The sequence below is a fragment of the Tasmannia lanceolata genome, unplaced genomic scaffold (genome assembly GCF_043159265.1).
Source record: "Tasmannia lanceolata isolate RefF3 unplaced genomic scaffold, GAP_Taslan_0.1 ptg000002l, whole genome shotgun sequence".
Classification (NCBI taxonomy): Eukaryota; Viridiplantae; Streptophyta; class Magnoliopsida; order Canellales; family Winteraceae; genus Tasmannia; species Tasmannia lanceolata.
The window spans coordinates 42598182-42616983 of record NW_027518679.1 but is presented as its reverse complement, the minus strand read 5'-3'; the positions used below and the strand labels follow the sequence as shown (position 1 = coordinate 42616983).

At 38.5% G+C, this 18802-nt stretch overlaps 1 protein-coding gene across 1 annotated transcript in view; it reads right to left on the bottom strand.

The window, feature by feature from the left end:
• The window catches only part of LOC143873584 (ent-copalyl diphosphate synthase 1-like), a 29123-nt gene extending 10911 nt beyond the window's left edge, over positions 1-18212 (bottom strand). Inside the window, exons 1-10 of the mRNA XM_077376823.1 lie at positions 18106-18212; positions 6646-6738; positions 5302-5384; positions 4900-5203; positions 3856-4039; positions 2628-2842; positions 2407-2527; positions 1921-2033; positions 1613-1839; positions 1395-1510 (exon numbers count right to left, since the gene is read on the bottom strand). Of these exons, the coding sequence (XP_077232938.1) occupies positions 1395-1510; positions 1613-1839; positions 1921-2033; positions 2407-2527; positions 2628-2842; positions 3856-4039; positions 4900-5203; positions 5302-5384; positions 6646-6738; positions 18106-18199 (1550 nt within the window). The 5' untranslated portion in view covers positions 18200-18212. The remainder of the gene's footprint in view (positions 1-1394; positions 1511-1612; positions 1840-1920; positions 2034-2406; positions 2528-2627; positions 2843-3855; positions 4040-4899; positions 5204-5301; positions 5385-6645; positions 6739-18105) is intronic.
• Positions 18213-18802: the final 590 nt, after the last annotated feature.

The window sequence follows — 18802 nt, the reverse complement described above, 5'->3', positions numbered from 1 at the left end:
TCGAATTGGATCGGCCAAGTGGGTAGGCCGAATGGTTCGGTCGGGTTGGGCCTGAGTTCGGGCCCAACGGTTGGCCCAACGGTTGGCCCAACGGGCCTAGTGCTCCAACGGATAGTGTTTGAACGGGTGTGATCCGAGCCGTTGGATCGTAGTGCAACGGCTAGTGGATGATGACCGTTGGGTTGTGTCCCTTCTACACAATGGTCAAGAGCCCAAAAGCTGAGATCTGCACCATGGATGGGCGATCTAGCGGTTACGGAGTTGGAGGGGTTTTTACACAAGCCAACGGTCACTCCAGGATTGATCTGAACCATGGAGTCGCGATTAGATGCGATCTAAGGGTCAGAATTATCGTAGCGATGAGCGATTGAAGCCTTTCATTTTTTCAGATTTGATCCGAGCCGTTGGATCAAGATCAACTTGGATCGGTCAAGTGGGTAGGCTGAATGGTTAGGTCGGGTTGGGCCTGAGTTCAGGCCCAACGGTTGGCCCAGCGGGCCTAATGCTCCAACGGATAGTATTTGAGCGGGTGTGATCCGAACCGTCGGATCATAGTGCAACGGCTAGTGGATGATGACCGTTGGGTTGTGTCCCTTCTATACAACGGTCAAGAGCCCAAAAGGTGAGATCTGCACCATGGATGGGCGATCTAGCGGTTACGGAGTTGGAGGGGTTTTTACACAAGCCAAAGGTCACTCCAGGAATGATCTGAACCATGGAGTCGCGATTAGACACGATCTAAGGGTCAGAAGTCAAACCCACTGAAAGGATGCACAGAAAGGGTGCTTTTCAACGTAAAAAGACACCAGAAACTCTATTTAAAGAGCAGAAAACGCCCAAAACAAAAAGAATTCGTAATTCTTCTTGGGCATACCCAAAACTACTGATTCCAGTAGAGTTTCTCACTCAATAAACTCTCTCAAATCCCCTACAAAGTTACTGTTTTACTGTTTTACTGTTTTAGAAATCCTCTTCAAGTATTCTGTTTTTTCTGCAGAAACAAAACACTTGGGTCTCAAATACTTGCAAAATTCAAAGGTGATTCAGGCTTGATGATGTTCTTCATTGAACGGAATCAAGAAATTGGTTTGGAACCGGGCTTTATTGTATCTTGGAGGCGAGTTCCTGGTCCCCTGTGCACACTACTGGTGGGGGCGAATATCATCTTAAGGAAAGTGTTTACGCGCCTTGAAGCATCTTCCTATCTTCTTCTCAACCACTACACCAATTTCCTCCAACATAAATTACCCTTCAAGTTCCAGCCTAGGTAAAACTTGTATGTGTAGAGAAATTCGGGGTACTTTGGTCTTTTTCCCAATAGGCTAGATAAAGGCTCTCTCTATCCATAATGGCCAAGAATCCAAGATGATGAAGTGGGTAGAGAAGTAACATACCTGTAGAGCGTTTTTCCAATCCATACGTCGTCTTCCCCTCCGTATTGTTCCAAGTAGAACCTTGTCTCTACACGAGGAAGGCTTGCATACCATGGAAAGTCCAGTGTATATCCCACCTAGCATTTTTTTTATTATTATTTCAATGAAAACATTTTGCATTTAATATCTCAGTAATGGATGAACTGGATTCTCTTGAATGAGAATTATCTTTTACTTACTTCACCAGGCAAGTCTTTGGTTATTATCCACTTGTCTAGAAGCTGGTTGGAATCTTGCTTTTGTCTCAAAAATTTGTAGGAGAAACTCCTGGCATCTTCTAGAATCTTCTCTCCCGGAAACATGACTTGAGAAGCTCTGTTCAAGTTGTATATCCCTGTGATGGCCTGGTTTGCTTGCCCCACAAAGCAAAAGAACTCTTCCCCACTCTTGAAATGTCTAAATGCTTCTGCAATAACATAATTCACATGTAAGTGTAACCATATAGCCGGAAAGTTTGGGAGATTCTGCATATTTATTTTATATTTACCAGTGGAAATATCGTATCCATGTAATCTTAGAAGCCTGAAGCCCATGGCCGTGTCGTCACCATCATGTACTTTGGAATTTCTAGCCCAACAGATTCCATCTTCAGTCCAGTATCTGAAAATTTTTCAAATTTTTCTGTCATTATAATTCCCTTGTAGATGGAAAGAAAGGATATTTATAAGACTTTTCAGAGTTTTAAAGATAAATTTTCAAACCCTGTGAGACAACAAATTACTCCAAAAGCGTAAGCAATTAGGGTTAGTATTATTTAATCATTTATACTTTAAAACTCCCCCTTGCACGTGGCCCCTCTTCTTTTTGGGTTGGCAGTACACATGGATTTTTAATATCAAAGATTTGTTGGGTTTGGAACCCAAGACCTGCCGTGAGGCAATAATAACTCTGGTACCATGTGAAACAACCAATTACTCCAAAAGCTTAAGCTGTTAGAGTTGGTGTTCTTTAATCATTTATACTTTAACAATACCTATGTACATAATCCAGGCATCCTTTGATTTCTGGTTTGAAATATCGAGAAATCCCGAGCCGTTCCAAGCGATCAACGACCCAAATATGCTCGAACATGTCCACTGGATAGACATTTGGCACTAAAGAGTGGTACTAAGACAGTCAATAATGGATAATCAAAGGTGAAAGGAAAAAAAAAAAAAGATGCTGGTATTTTGTGAAGCTGTTGATTTTTTTTACCTCCCCCATTGAATCTTTCAACTGCTCTCTGCAGATAATCTAGGCATTTTTTGTCCTTTGTCTGCATCAGTGCAAATGCAGTCGAGGAAGGAGAAAATAAGAAGGACCCATCTTCGTTCTTTAGCTTGAGAAGCTTTTCCCAGTCCAAATTAGGCATTCCTTCCAAACTATGTAGCAGTGTTGTTGGAACTTTGTGCATCATTTCCTTTGGAATCCTACCCACATGCCCACAATCAAAATAAATAGATAGACGGGATAAAAGAAGGCCTTTTTGTTTTCAAAACCCTTGTTTTAAGTACTCCTTTGGAATCCTACCCACATGCCCACAATCAAAATAAATAGATAGACTGGATAAAAGAAGGCCTTTTGGTTTTCAAAACCCTTGTTTTAAGTACTCTGTGTTGGGATAAAATCCTAACCGTTAATGACCTTTGCGAAACCAACAACTTAGATCATTAAAGTTCTAAAGAGGTTTATTTTTGGTAAACAACCTAAAGCTTCTAGAAAGAGAGATAAGGATGATCTAATCTCTTTTAGCTTATCATAAAGAGTTTTAAACCAAAAAGGAAAGGGATTTTGGCAAAAAAAGAGGCGTGATGGAGAGTTTATTTCATTGCCAAAATCATCTATAAATAAGGCCTCTATGGTTGCTGCTTGCACACGGCTTTAATAAAGTTTCTTCTCCAACTTTTGCAATCCAGAAGGAGTCTTAGAGAAGGCCGGTTCCTATCGTGGTTTTCTGTGGAGCAAGGAGAAACTGTAAAGAGGAGTTCGACTCATACCTTGTTCCTGAAATCGGCCACAAGATCCCAAGGCAATGGCATCTGGTAAGTCTTCCTAACTATTAAGTTTCAAAAACTAAAGGAAACAATGTTACACTCTAAGGTTCATTCGCTAAAGATCTGAGCGTCTCGAATATTCCGCAAAAGGCCGAGACTTATCCTCTGGGCATCTTCTTAATTTGATAATTATCAATTTAGACAGTTCAATAACTGTGCAACAGCTGAAAAATTACAATGATTATCTTGTCTGATCAATGTGCTCTTTTATTGCATAATGCCTGTAGCGTTTGTCGATCATTAAAAAAGGTTCAATCGACTGCTGATCTTGAACAATATTTCGAATGTGACCGAGATAGTTTATAGACCGAGTCACGATGTATAGATTACACACAAGATTATTTCAATATAAAATTAAACTATTAAAAGAGATGCCTCATAAAGCATACCTCTGGAGTTTTAGATTTCTCTTGTCATATATGTCTTGCAAGACAGCAGAATCCAAAGGAACTTCCAAACCTAGAGATTGAGATAATTCAATCAGGGATGGGAATGCAACTTCGAAGCCAATAGGCATGTGCTCTGCAATTTCATCCTTGAGTTTCCCTATGTTTTCTCTAAGAAAAGACATTCCTGTTTACAAAGCAATGTATGGATTAGAGTAATGAAAGATTTTGAATTTGAGGAAAATATTGAAGAAGAACCCAATACAATGTTGGGTTCACTTACATTATATTTATAGACCTTGTACGAGTCGTTTACATGAAATATATGAAAAATATGTGCTCAAATTCCTAAAACTACTTATATTTAAAATTCAAACTATATAAATGAAACCTAAGTTGTCTAACCTACCACTCTTAACAATTCAACGGTTAGACCAACTGACAGGATATATTCTAGCATGTCCCCTCAAATGTATGGGCGCCCAGTGCACGAGGCTCCCACCATTGTGGGGTCTAGGAAGGGCTAAATGTACGCAGCCTTACTCCTGCTTTGCAGAGAGGCTATTTCCGTGACTAGAACATGTGACCACCAAGTCACAATTGAGCAATGTTACCGTTGCGCCAGGGCTTTCCCTCAATGTCCCCTCAAATGTATGTAGATTAAAAATCAATATACATTTGATTACGATAAAATGTCTTAAAAAATAATTAGAATATGCATCTTAATACCATAAAAGATTTTGATAATTTAAAAAAAATTAAGAGCCCACTACAATCTTGGGTGCCCTTGCATTATATTTATAGAGACATTCTACAAGTGGTTTACATGAAATACATAAAAATATGTCGATAAATACCTAATTAAAACTACTTGTACTTAAAATACAAAAGACATAACTAAAAAAAACTGTTAAAGTTGTCTAACCAACCACTTTAACAATCCAACGGTCAGATCTTTCCAGATCTGATCTAATATATTCTAGCAATTAACAGCTATATACATATTAATTAATGTACGTAATAGCACTAGACATGGATTTTTAGTACCTTTTTCGCTTATTTCGTGGTAAATTTTCCACGATTTCAATGCAATTACACATGCCAATGTGTTAATTATCCGATCGTGGGCGGAGAATATATACGGATCGCCCCACGAACCATCGATCAGCTGATTCTTGACGATCCATTCAAGTGCCGAAGGGAATTGGGGGGCACCACTCCCATGAATGTCCTCAACTAGAGCAACCCAAGCTGTGTCATAGGCAGATACACTTATTTCTCCATCGCCCATATCACGTAACATTGCTTTGACAAGATCAATCTGTTGTCTAATCTTGCTCGATTCCAAAGCCTTCACAAATATCACAACAGAACATCGAACCCATTTTCTATATATAGAAGAAATTAAGTTCAACTAATTATAACAAAATGCAAACTTAGTTGAGTAACCTTTAAAAGTGCCTCTTCTTTTTCTTCTTTGGTGAGGGCCTCCGGCCACTCGATGATTGATAAACCCCCATTTTGGAATTTTTCTGCACATTAAACCGGAAGTATTACAAGCCGCTAGTTATAATTATCTGGGACCCTTATTTTGTGAATGTGTGTGAGTAGATGTGTCTAAATACATACATAGTATATAATAGGAATGCTAAACTGAAGGGCACAGGTGCACCCTGGCCCATTGGACCCCTCACTCATTAACCGAAGTAGTAAATGTGCAAACTTTCCAATGGGGACATATTGGGCTCGTTTTTGCAAGGGTTCCCTTCAGTTTAATATCCAGATATACATAAGAGGATTGCTACACTGAAGGGCTCCATTGCAAACATCCAGCCGCAAAGGCATCCTATTGAATCCAATTCTTCTAAGTGCCCTTATAATAGTGACACTGGAAAAATGAAATAAAAAAGGGGAAATGTTATCAGCACTCATGTATTTTGATGATCGCACTCGTCACTTTATTAAAAAGTATGGTATTGCCCGCACCTTAGGATGATCCAAACCGTCCATTAGATGGGCCACAGAGTTGTGCCCAAAAATCATTTCCATCGGGTGATCCTAATCCTCTAATCTATAGAGGGTTAGGATCAACCCTCTAATATTCAGTCTCTCTATAGATCAGAGGGTTAGGATCAACCTATGGAAATGATTTTTGATTGTTTATGAGTGTTCGACAAGAAATGTAATAGCTTTTGATAGCTAATTAAAAACTAAAAAATGTGAAAAACAAGGGGATTCGTCAAATTATTAAAACATGGTCGTGCAAATAGCATCTATATTGCATCTCATCTTTTTTTAGGACAGAAGAGCCGCCCTATCATCTCCATGTTTATCCCTAGGGACCATCACAGAGGAATTTTGCGGCTGGCTGTTGCAAGTGAGAGCAGCCACATAGGTTCACTTTTCAGAATATATTTTGTCTTATTCTTTTAATTAATCTGAGGTGGCTGCTCTCACATGCAACAGCTGTCCGCGAAATGCCTTTCTTCTACGATGGTCCCTAGCAATTCCCTTATCTCTATCTCTAAGTGCAGACATGCTATTGTTAATGAAAATTAACAAAGATTATTAGAAATCTTCTGATTTTATCAGATCCTAACCATTTGATATGCGGCACCACGACGACAGATTATGCACACATGTATAGATCAGAGGGTTAGGATTGTTAGAGTATAAAAGATTAAATAACACCATCTCCAGTATGCATGTGCGTGTGTGAATGGTTTGGATCATCCTATTGGGTTTTTGTGTGTGCGTGTGTGAATGGAAGTATGCATGTGCTACTTTTGTTACCTTGCATGACACGAGGTTTTGGCAAAGGAATGCATCTTGGAGAAGGAAGGCGGGTGTCCGCCCATTTCCATCCAGCTCTATAGTATCCCACAACTGAAAAGACATGAGTATGAAAAGTAATGCCCCAAAAAGTAAAAAAATGAAATTAAAAGTAACATTTTCCATTTCATAGCATTGTTTGTTTGCCATTTACTATTCACATGCCAGAAAATCTTTTCTATAGGATGATCTTAACCCACCGATCCGTTGAGGTTTCTATATTGTGCTGTCCATTTTAAACCTGAACAAATCGGAGGGTTAGGATCATCATATGGAGAAGATTCCCTATGTGTATCCTATCTACGTCAAGGCCCAACTAATGGATTGTTTGGAACTTTGGATCACCTAAATAATGTGGGCCCCCCTGTACTTTTGGTCTGCATGTGCATGCGAGGGTCGTGCACCATATAATTTCTCCTCATTTGAAAGGGATTTGCTAGGGACAGGGCATTTTGCGGCATGAGAGTGCAGCCACCTCATGAATAATGACAAAATCTGTTGAAAAGTGAGCCTGTGTAGCTGCCCTCTCATGTAACAGACTTTCCGATGGACCCTAGCAAATCCCCATGGGTCCGTTTGGTTGTGAAAAATGTGGAAGACAGCTCGGCATTTCCGGGAATATGAAATGCGAGATGTTGTTTGATTGTCAAATTTGAGCTTAAATTCAATTTGACTCCAAGACATGTAGGGGACATCATTATTACACTTTTTCCTAGGTGGCGCTGATGTGACTGGAGCTGTCCCCTCTACTAAAATTCCAATGTAAAACCTCATTTTTGGAGTTTTTTTGGGAGAAGAAGAGTGGAATTTGTTTTTCTTATATAATCATTGCCTTTTTCCTTTCCTTTCTCTCTCTTCCACCACGCATTTTGATAATGACACTCAAATATTTCCACCACCCATTCTAGCAACCAAACGCCTTACCGCTTTTTGGATTTTGACTACTACTCTTCTCCCCTAGATAAGCCTGCACAACTTCCATGCTTGTCACATCCCCTTTTGACTACTTCCAATAAAATCCCAGCAACTAAACAATCCCCATTTAGAGAAAATAGTATAAAATAAAGGGGCTGCATCTACCAAAAAATGGGGTTTAAAGTAAAGGAAATGTGCACTCTCATGAGAAAAAAAGAAAACCCTCTCATCATAACAGTTTCCTTTTTCTAAACCACGCAAGGAGAATATTTGGTGACACTAGTTCGCTCTTTCTCACGAAAACTTAGCTTTTGTATGATTTCCTTCGTTAACAACGAGGATTTCTGAGCCTGCAGTACCAAACCAAGGGAAAGAAGAAGAAAAAATCTATATTTGAATGCCAAAGACTCCTCTCATCTTGCTGGAAAATCAGTTCAAGGACCATCTAGCCAAAATTAGCAATCCTAGAGCATAAAGAATTAAATTAAGGGCGATGGTAAATTCGCACTCCTATAGGATAATTCTCACCCTTTTAAAAGAGGATATGTGGCAGACTGTAACGCTTTTTTAATGTCAATTCGTGTTAAAGGTGTGCGAATTTTCCTGAGGGGTGCGAATTTATCTTTGCCGTGAATTAATCAATAAACGAAACAACAACACGGGACAACGATAGATGAGATCGAACCGAACAAAGAAACAAAGCAAAAACCATACAAGAAGGAAAAATCAATCAAGGACTAGGGAGAAAGTTGGAAACTTCCAATTCGGCCCTAGAGACCCACTCCCACTTTTAGCAAATCTTCTTACATGATAAAATGCAATAGTGGATCCTGCCACATGATGAAATGCACTGGAGCATTGCTTTTTCTGTCCATTTGGGGTGAAAATATAACTTTGTTACTACTATTTTTTCTTATTTGGATTATTTCTATATTGTTTTTTTGCTTATTCTCCCATCGGTCTTTGTACTTAGTGGTGGATGAACTACTTGATGAGCTCGAAGGTGCCCAATATTTTTCAAAATTAGATCTGCATGCGTAGGAAAACTTACTACAATATAGGAATAATCCAAATACGGAAAAACAATAATAACAAACTTTAAAAAAAAAAGATTCGTTAAGCGAATATATCGGAAAATAGACAAGAGTAGCTCAGGTATTCCAGCCAAGAAGACGCCTTTTGCTTTGCATGAACATCATGTTAATTCAAGCAAGGATTGCTTGAAGCATTACACCCTAGGTATCTAATTTGGAATACCTAGTTTGTTGCCTCCAGCCCCTATATATAGAGATACACTAGGGACTGGTTGATGGACTCTAGCCCATGTAGGCCCACTACACCGGTCCATTATCTTATTGGGCTTATATTAGAACATATATATAGGGTTATACTATATACCCAACAATCTCCTCCTATGTTCTACATATAGTACAATCCAATAGATAGATAATGTAATGTCCAAACAAAATATTGAATCATTCATATCACTATATCAAAAAAGATCCGTAATTCAACTGAAAACAAGAATACTTTTATTAATAACCAAGAGTTTTAGAAATAATCTAAAACTCAAACAAAAGCAGTTTCACATGTAAGTGAACTATTTATTCAACTAAAAAGAAAATAATAGTCCCCACTGCTCTATAAGGATTTACTCATCAAGTAAGTCATCATCATCAAAATCCAAATCGAGCTAGGAAAGCTCCTTAAATTTCTATAAATTACCAAATATGAATTTCATGAAAATGGATCCAATCATTTGTGTAAAATACTAAAGTATCTAGTTCTACTAGAAGAACTTAGTACAATTTCATAATGACTGAAATTCGAGTTAAGTTGTACCATCAAGTTTGGAATGAAACAACTTTTTCCAAAAAAAGGACATATCATCAAATGTGGAATGACACAAAACAACTTAAACATCATTGAAACATATCAAGTGCTTATCTTGAGCAAAAGAGGAAGATTCAAAAATTCAAAATAACATAGATATAGGTTAATACCTGTCTATACAGTCTTTAACCCCATCTCCCCCACAGTTTTGAATATTCGATCTTTATTCAGTCCCATTGTGAGAGCATCAGCCATATTATCCTTCGTTCGCACATCGACCAAAGTGATAATACCTTGTTCTATAAGATAATTCAGCGTGGCATGTTTCAGCCTGGCATGTCTCATCTTACCATTAAAGAGTGAGTTATTTACAATCGTAATTGTAGCTTGATTATCACAGAACAACTTACAGAGTTAATCTATAAACGGGTCAGTGGAATGTCCATGATCAGATCTCTTACCCACTCTGCTTCATCTCCTGCAGAAGTTAGAGCATAAAGTTCAGATTCCATAGATGACAGAGCAATGCAAGTCTGTCTCTTTGACTTTCACGCAACAGTTGCTTCATCCTCTTTAAATATATGACCACTGGTAGATTTACTGTCTCCTAATTCTGAGCCTCACGATACATTAGAATATCCTTCCAGGATAGGAGGATGGCCACTATAACATAGAACATAATGTAGAGTACCCTTAAGGTATCTCATCAGCCTCATAAGGGCATTCTAGTGCTCAAGGCTAGGATTACTAGTAAAACAACTCGACATGCCTACCGTGAAGGCTATGTCTGGTCTAGTGCAACTCATCGCATACATGAGACCACCAATCAGTTTAGAATAATCCAACTAATTAACATTGTCTCCTTCATTAGGTTTCAGCTTTTTGGTATAATCAAATGGTGTCTCAGTTGATTTACACTCACTGTATCGCCATGTAGAAAGTAGGTTCTTCATGTAATGAGCTTGGCTAAGAGTGATCTCTTGCCTATAAAAACTTACTTTCATACCAAGAATGGTGTCTACCACACCAAGATCTTTCATATCGAATTCTTTAGCCAACATTGATTTCACGTCACTCACTACAGAGAGATCGGAATCAAGAATTAACATGTCGTTTACATACAAGTAAATAATTGCAACCTTATTTGACACAGAACGAAAGTAAAGGCATTTATTGGAGTAACTAGTCTGAAAACCAAAGCTCTTTACTGCCTTGTCGAATTTTGATACCACATTTTAGGTGCTTGTTTAAGACCATATAAAGATTTGTTTAACTTACAAACTTTGTTCTCCAAACCTTCCATGACAAACCCTTTAGGTTGGGTCATGAAGATTTCCTCTGTGGGGTCTCCATTAAGGAAAGCCATCTTTACATCCATTTGATGCACAACATACTGCTCAATAGATGACAAATCAAGAAGAATTCTTATCATAGTCAAATGACTGACCGGTGAGTAAACATCAAAGTAGTCTATCCCACTAACTTGAGTATATCCATTAGGTACTCAACGTGCTTTATACCGAGCTATGGATCCATCAGAATTAAGTTTATTCTTTAAAATACACTTACAGCCCACAGTGTTAGCCCCTTTTGGCAAATCGACTAGCTACCAAGTTTGATTTTGTAACAGAGAGCTCATTTCATCATCAATGGCTTCTGCCCACAACAAAGAGTCCCTATATCTCATCGCTTCCTTAGAGGTTGATGGATCATTCTATAAATGGCAGGTCACAAAGTCCTCACCAAACTTCTCGGGTACTCTATCTCTTGTAGATATTCTTAAAGGTTCTTATTCAAAAATCAGTGTTGGACGGGTGTCAAAAATATTCTGTTCATACTCTACAGGCGATTCTGTAACCATCTATGTATCGCCTGATATGGTCAAACCATGATCTCTGAGAAATTTATTCTCAAAGAATACTGCATCTTTAGATTCTAGATGGATCCAAAAACCGATCAGCAGCACTGTTTTCTGCACCACCTAGATACACACAAGTGTTGGTTCTAGGCCCCACCTTAGGTCTCCTAGGGTCTTGTATCCGCACATAAGCAATACAGCCCCAAGTCTTAAGAGTGTCATATCTACAAGGATGTTTATGCCATAATTCATAAGGAGTTGATGTCAATTTAGTGTGTGGAACTCTATTCAAGATGTGATTGGCAGTCAAAGCTGCTTCTCCCCAATAACAAGTAGGGATGCCAGCTGTCAATAACACAGAGTTTAACATTTCTGTTAACGTCATGTTCTTACGTTCAGCTATGCCATTAGATTGAGACGAGTAAGGAGTAGTAGTTTCAAGTATTATGCCCTGAGAGGTACATAATTCCTTAAAATAGTGTATTCTCCTCCTCTATCACTCCTAAATCTCTTAATTTTTAAGTTCAATTGATTTTCAACATAATTCTTGAAAATTTTAAATTTATCAAAAGCTTCATCTTTCGACTTTAACAGATAATATGACAACATCTTGAAAAATCGTCTATAAATGTAATTAAATACTTACAACCACCTCTATTAGTGAAAATTTTAAAATCGCAGAGGTCAGAATGAATTAATTCAAGAAGTTGTGTGCTTCTAGAATCCGAACGAAAAGGTTTTCTAGTGATCTTGGTTTGTACACATACTTCACATCAGTCAAATTTAATCGACATATCTAAAGGTATATTATGAGTTTTAGCAAGGTGTACCATTTTCCTTTAGTTCACATATCTCAATCTATTGTATAACAACTTAGGATCAATAAGAGTTGAATTAACCTAACTAACGGTTTCATTTGCTAAACTCAATTTATACATAACATCGATCAAGAATGCACAACCAAAATAAAAAGAGTTAACAGATAAAGTTACTCTACCACCCAAAAAATAAGTGTGCATGCCAGCATTGTCTAAAAGACTAATGAAAATTAAATTCTTTTGAAGAGAAGGAACTACTTTAACATTTTTCAAAGTTAGTATTTTACCTGAAGAAAGAACCAAGTCCGCAGTACCAGTGTGAGTCACCTCCGCCTCTGCTCCACTAGCCACTGTAACAATCTCTTTTGCTTCAGCAACATCAGTAAGTAGAATCTTGGAGTTGCAAACATGGCACGTGGCCCATGTATCTAACCACCAGTCTGAAGAGGTACTGGCAAGACTTGGCAACAAAACTATTAGGCTCAGCCTTGCTCACCAACATATGAGTTTCTTTCTGTGGTGTGTTAGATTTAGGCTTCTTAGGTAGCCTACAATCTACTACAAACTAACCCCATTTCCTACAGTTGTGGCACTTGCCCTTCTTTTTCTTAAAGATGGTCTTTTTGGCCTCCAAATTGGGTTCACATTTAGGTGACTTGGATTTCCGAGGAAATTTCTTAGGATTTGTTACCTTGTTAGCAGCAGACTGTTGCTGTCTAACCATCTCCAAGTTATTCCTGGCTCGATTCTCATCTTTGATTCGAATAAATCGTTTGAGATAATCAGTTCCACTTGCACCTTTATTCGATATATTTCAGTTTTAAAAGAGTGTCAAGCAGATGGTAACTTATATATGATTGCACCCACAAGAAAAGGATCGCATACAACAATTTGGTCATTGGTCGATTTAGATCTCAAATTCTCAAGATCAATTACTTGAGGAGTGATTTCCTTATCTTCTTGAAACTTGAAATCCATGAATTTGTCTGCAAGATGAGTCTTGGATAATTCCTCCTCCTTTTTGAATTGAGCATCTAAATTATTCTAAATTTCTTTAGCAGTGTTAAATTTGCTATAGGTTTCTACAAGACAGTCGAAAAGATAATTTAACAAGTAGTCTTTGCAGAAATCCTCATTCCCAAGCCATTGAGATTCATCAACATCTTCAATCGTGTCAGCAAAGGTACTAAAAAAGGTGTAGAAATAATTCAAATATTTAAAACCGAATTGAGTCTTTCGCTTCCATGAATTAAATTTAGATCTCCCAAACGAGTGAAGTTTGATCATCTCAAACGGAATAGTATTCTTGTCCATTGTATAATTTAGATGAGAAAGCAAATATTAGAGAGAGTGCACATGATCGGAGAGACTTCGACCAACGAGAATTTGTCTACTAAATTTCGCTCCACAAGAATTTGGCTACAATAATTTGTACCAAAAAAGATTCGGCACCAAGTATTTGGACTCCAAGAGTCGGCAAAACTACAAGAGTGTTGGCCACAAGGATCCTCAAGGATCCCACCAACAAGAGTACTCGGCCAGAACTTTTACCCAAAAAAGAGTTCGTCCAAACAAGGTTTGGGACTCACTGTTGGTGGGATCTGTTGCTGATGGAGATTTAAAATAAAAAAGTAGTGATGCTTCAAGGCGCGTAATCGCTTTCCTTAAGACAATATTCGCCACCACCAGTAGTGTGCAACAGGGATCCGCGAATTGCCTCCAAGATAAATGAAGCCTTGTAGGAATGTCCTACAAATGTCTGACGATGCTTTGCACAAGCGGAATCAAACCTAAAACGTCATTTAAGAATTACAAGCCTTGGAGAAATTCACTAAAACTGTTTCTGCAGTAAAACAGTTTTTAGTGTGCAGTTTTGTATAAAACTCAATCTTCTAAAACAAGAGATTTAAACAAGAAAATAGGGGAATATCATGAGAGAAAAGTCCAGCAATAACTTACTCTAAAAAGACAGATTTTCTGCTCTTTTTATAGTCACGGATGTCTTTTCATTAAGGGAAACATCCCTTCAACATCTCTTGGATTGGTTTGAATAATAACCATTCCATCGCACCTCTTTGCGATTTAAAAGTTTTGGATCATCCACAAGGTGACCCTTGTGTTTGAAAATCATCCATGACTGTTGGGAATGAAAAGACATGAAGAAAGGTTGAAAACATAAGTGAAAAGCCATGTCTATTTTCTCCCAACGGATAGATTTTCGAACAGCCGCCCGCCGGCATACTTCTGTTCCTTTTATTTTTTACGATCCAATAAACCATGGTCGACCGGTCCTACCACGGTCGAACGGCCATATCTTTCTGGAAATCACATACATTTTCATATTCCAATCCGCGGTAGCCCAGAAACCCCCGGTCGACCAACCTTGTCTGAAAATCTGTTTTAATTCTCTTTTTATTTTGATAAAACACTTTCAAATTTTTTACTTAACCCAAAACATTTTGAAAATTCCAACACTCACAGCCTCCAAAAGATTGTATCAAAGTAGCTTTTATCCAACAAGGCAATTCGGATGGTTCTTGATCCAACAGAGCAAGAGGGTCGTTCGAGCCCCAATACAAGGCAAGGTCTCGGCCTCCACTACCGTTGAAATTAGGTGTGCTGTGTTTTTAATACCAAGACCAAACAAGTCAAATGGGTTTCAGTCAACACGTAGAGTAGATGGAACGTGTCCTCCTTTTTATGGGTTAATAGAATCCCTTTTATATAAACAATGAATAAAAGCCTTATCAGAATTTTGTGGGTGAACAAACCCACAACCAAAACGAATCTTGAGGGACGTTGGTGGAATTCTGTAGGGGAGAGATATGAACCAATCTGACAAGAGAGAGAGTCAGACCTCTCTTGGGATTACGTGGTGGGGAGAGGAAAAAACTCACGGTAAAAAATTATTGCTTTGAGAGAGAGAGAGACTTCCACTAGAACAAAATTCCGTCTCTTTCTTATACGATCCAAGAGAAACAATGATCTTGGATTCTCCAACAGGAAAGTTGAAATCGTCCCCTTCCTTCGAATCCAACGAGCAGAAAAAAAAAATTAGGTTAATGCTTCAAGATTGTTAGATCAAGCAAGGATTGCTTGAAGCATTACACCCTAGGTATCTAGTTTAGAATACCTAGTTTGCTGCCTCCAGCTCCTATATATTTATTGACTGGTTAATAGACTATAGGCCATATGCCCACTTCACCGGTCCATTATCTTATTGGGCTTATATTACAATACATATAGGGTTATACTATATACCCAACACATCAGGCATCAGAGAGTAGATATTTCGAGCTAAAAACTCCAATGATTTTTAATTAACTAGCTACTTCTACAGAATTCGAGTTCCTTTTTTTCTTTATACTAAGAAAAACTTACCGTTGAAAGCCATTGGAAGGCCGGTATAAGCTAGTTTCGGTGCGATGGGAGCGGCCGGAGAAGATGGACGGACGAAATTCAATGAAAAAGTCATTTTTGTGGAAGAAAAGGAGAATGGTAAGGAGAAAGAAGAATGGTAAGAAGAGAGGAGAGTTTAAGATAATATTTAAAGCAGTGGGTGAAGGGAGAAAGAGACAGAAACGGCTTCAGAAGAGAAACGGCAATATAGAAATAGTGGCAGCTAGGGCTGGACATGGTTCCGGGTAAAACCGAAGAACCGAACCGAACCGGGTGCTTCGGTTCGGTTCGGTTCGGTTCTGAGTGGACCCGGTTCGGTTCTGGTTCCCAAATCTGGGAACCGGTGGCGATCGGTTCGGTTCTGGGTTTGGGGACATGGAACCGAGAACCGAACCGAACCGGAAAATACCATACGAAAATCGAAATAGTGAAATCGTATTATCGTAATACGTATTTACTTATGTTATATAAAATCAGTGAAATGCTTAAAAAAGAGGGGGTGTTGATAACATTATTTACTTGTGTTGTTAATGTTTGACATTATTGAGGCCATCAAAAAAGGGGTGCTGATATCATTCTTTTAAGCTCTTAAGTCTTAATTCTTTACAAAAGAAAGAAGAAAAACCCTAGATCTACTTTGGCTGCAAACCCTTTCCCTCTCTGCGCCTCCACTCTTCGCCACTTTGTCCGGCCAATCCGGCCTCGATTTCCCTCTCTGCGCCTCCACTTTCTCTTCCACAAAGGATCCAAAGCATCCTTACAAAGGTAATCTCTCTCACTCTCTCTGTCTCTAAATATATCTCTCCCCTTCTATGTATTTTTTTCGGATTTGTGGGTTGTTTACGTTGAAAAAACTAAGGCACAAAGTCTGTTGAAGACACCCTTTGATGGGCATCAATTTTCAGAGCTTTCACCAACATCCCTCATTCCCTCTGATGGGGATATTTGGGCATAGCGACACAATGGTACCATGATCCGGGCCATTCAGTCCGTGGACCCCACTATTTTGGTTAGCCATGGCCCAAAAATTAGTAAATTACTATGGGTAAATGACCACAGCCATCAATCTCTTGTCTCCAAATGGATATGGTCAAGATTGCACGATCTGAGCAATTTGTTTGGCTATGGCGAATGCATCTTGTGTTACAAAATTTGGAGAATAATTGAATCTTAGCATTTAATCCAGCTAAATTTTCATGGCATACATTTTTGATATATTGTGAGAATTTTTTTTTGAAAGGTAATATATTTGTGAGAAATTATTTAGTCTCCTTAGGATTTTTTTTTTGAATATTTTTTTTGTCAAGACCTATCCTTGTGGGAATTGAACTCACTAATTCACTATCAATAATACTAAGCTAATGCACTAGACCAGCTCATCCTGTGATTCACTTGTGTTATTATTTTAAATGAAATACTCCCCCATACAATTCTATAACAGTTGTGGACTTGTGGGTGTAAAATTGTAAATCATGTAATGGTGATTTTTTGCTCACACAAAATCCCCCTTAAGCTCACATAAAACCAATCATTTTTTTCACTTGTTGTAAACCCAGAACCGAACCGAACCGAACCGGTTAAATTCGGTTCTGGTTCGGTTCGGTTCCAGGTTCGGTTCGGTTCTGGTTCTATTTTTTGAGAACCGACTGAGAGTGGTTCGGTTCTGGGTTTCCCTCAGAACCGAACCGAACCGAACCATGTCCACCCCTAGTGGCAGCTTGTTAAATTTGATTTCTCTCCAATTTCTCATCTCGTTTCATTTACTTTTTAATATCCATACTTCAATGGGAAATGATATCAGCACAACCATGTTCTAATAATTGCAAAGACCCAGCTAGTCTTTTCTTTTTTAATTTGCTTGTGTGAGCTTTGATAATCTCTGACTGACGTCATTTCCCAATTACAGTATTAACCACCCCCGCCCCTCCCACCCCCGCCCCTCACACACACAAAAAGCCTTATAAGAATTTTGTGGGTGAACAAACCCACAACCAAAATGAATCTTGAGGGACGTTGGTGGAATTCTGTGGGGAGAGATATGAACCAATCTGACGAGAGAGAGAGAGTCAGACCTCTCTTGGGATTATGTGGTGGGGAGGGGAAAAAACCCACGGTAAAAAAAATATTGCTTTGAGAGAGAGAGACTTCCACTAGAACGAAATTCCGTCTCTTTCTTGTACGATCCAAGAGAAACAACGATCTTGGATTCTCCAACAGGAAAGTTGAAATCGTCCCCTTCCTTCCAATCCAACGAGTAGAAAAAAAAATTAGGTTAATGCTTCAAGATTGTTAGATCAAGCAAGGATTGCTTGAAGTATTACACCCTAGGTATCTAGTTTAGAATACATAGTTTGTTGACTCCAGCCCCTATATATTTATTGACTGGTTAATGGACTATAGGCAATGTAAGCCCACTACACCGGTCCATTATCTTATTGGGCTTATATTAGAACATATATATATGGTTATACTATATACCCAACACATCAGGTATAAGAGAGTAGATATTTCGAGCTAAAAACTCCGATGATTTTTAATTAACTAGCTATTTCTAGAGAATTTGAGTTCCTTTTTTTCTTTATACTAAGAAAAACTTACCATTGAAAGCCATTGGAAGGCCGGTACAAGCCAGTTTCGGGGCGATGGGAGCGGCTGGAGAAGATGGACAGACGAGATTCAATGGAAAAGTCATTGTTGTGGTAGAAAAGGAGAATGGTAAGGAGAAAGGAGAGTTGAAGGTAGTATTTAAAGTAGTGGGTGAAGGGAGAAAAAGAGAGAAACGGCTTCAGAAGAGAAACGGCAATATAGAAATATTGGCGGCTTGTTAAATTTGATTTCTCTCCAATTTCTCATCTCATTTTATTTACTTTTTAATATCCATACTTAAATGGGAAATGATATCAGCACAACCATGTTCTAATAATTGCAAAGACCCAGCTTGTCTTTTCTTTTTAAATTGGCTTGTGTGAGCTTCGTCAATCTCTGACTGATGTCATTTCCCAATTATAGTACCAACACCCCCCCCCCCCTCTCTCTCTCTCTCTCTCTCTCTCTCACACACACACACACACAAAAAGAATCACTTTCCCCAATCGTCATGTATCGTGACTATTGATCTACTAGGTGAAATGGCACGCTGATGCATCCATTTGCCAAATCTATCTCAACTACCTCTCCCTTCATTTGATGCCTAGTGATCCAACGGTCAGATGTCATCAAATCTGATTTACTCTAATATTCCATGCATAGCTAAATAAGGTAATTTAGAGTTGAGTTTACATTTTAATATTTAGGT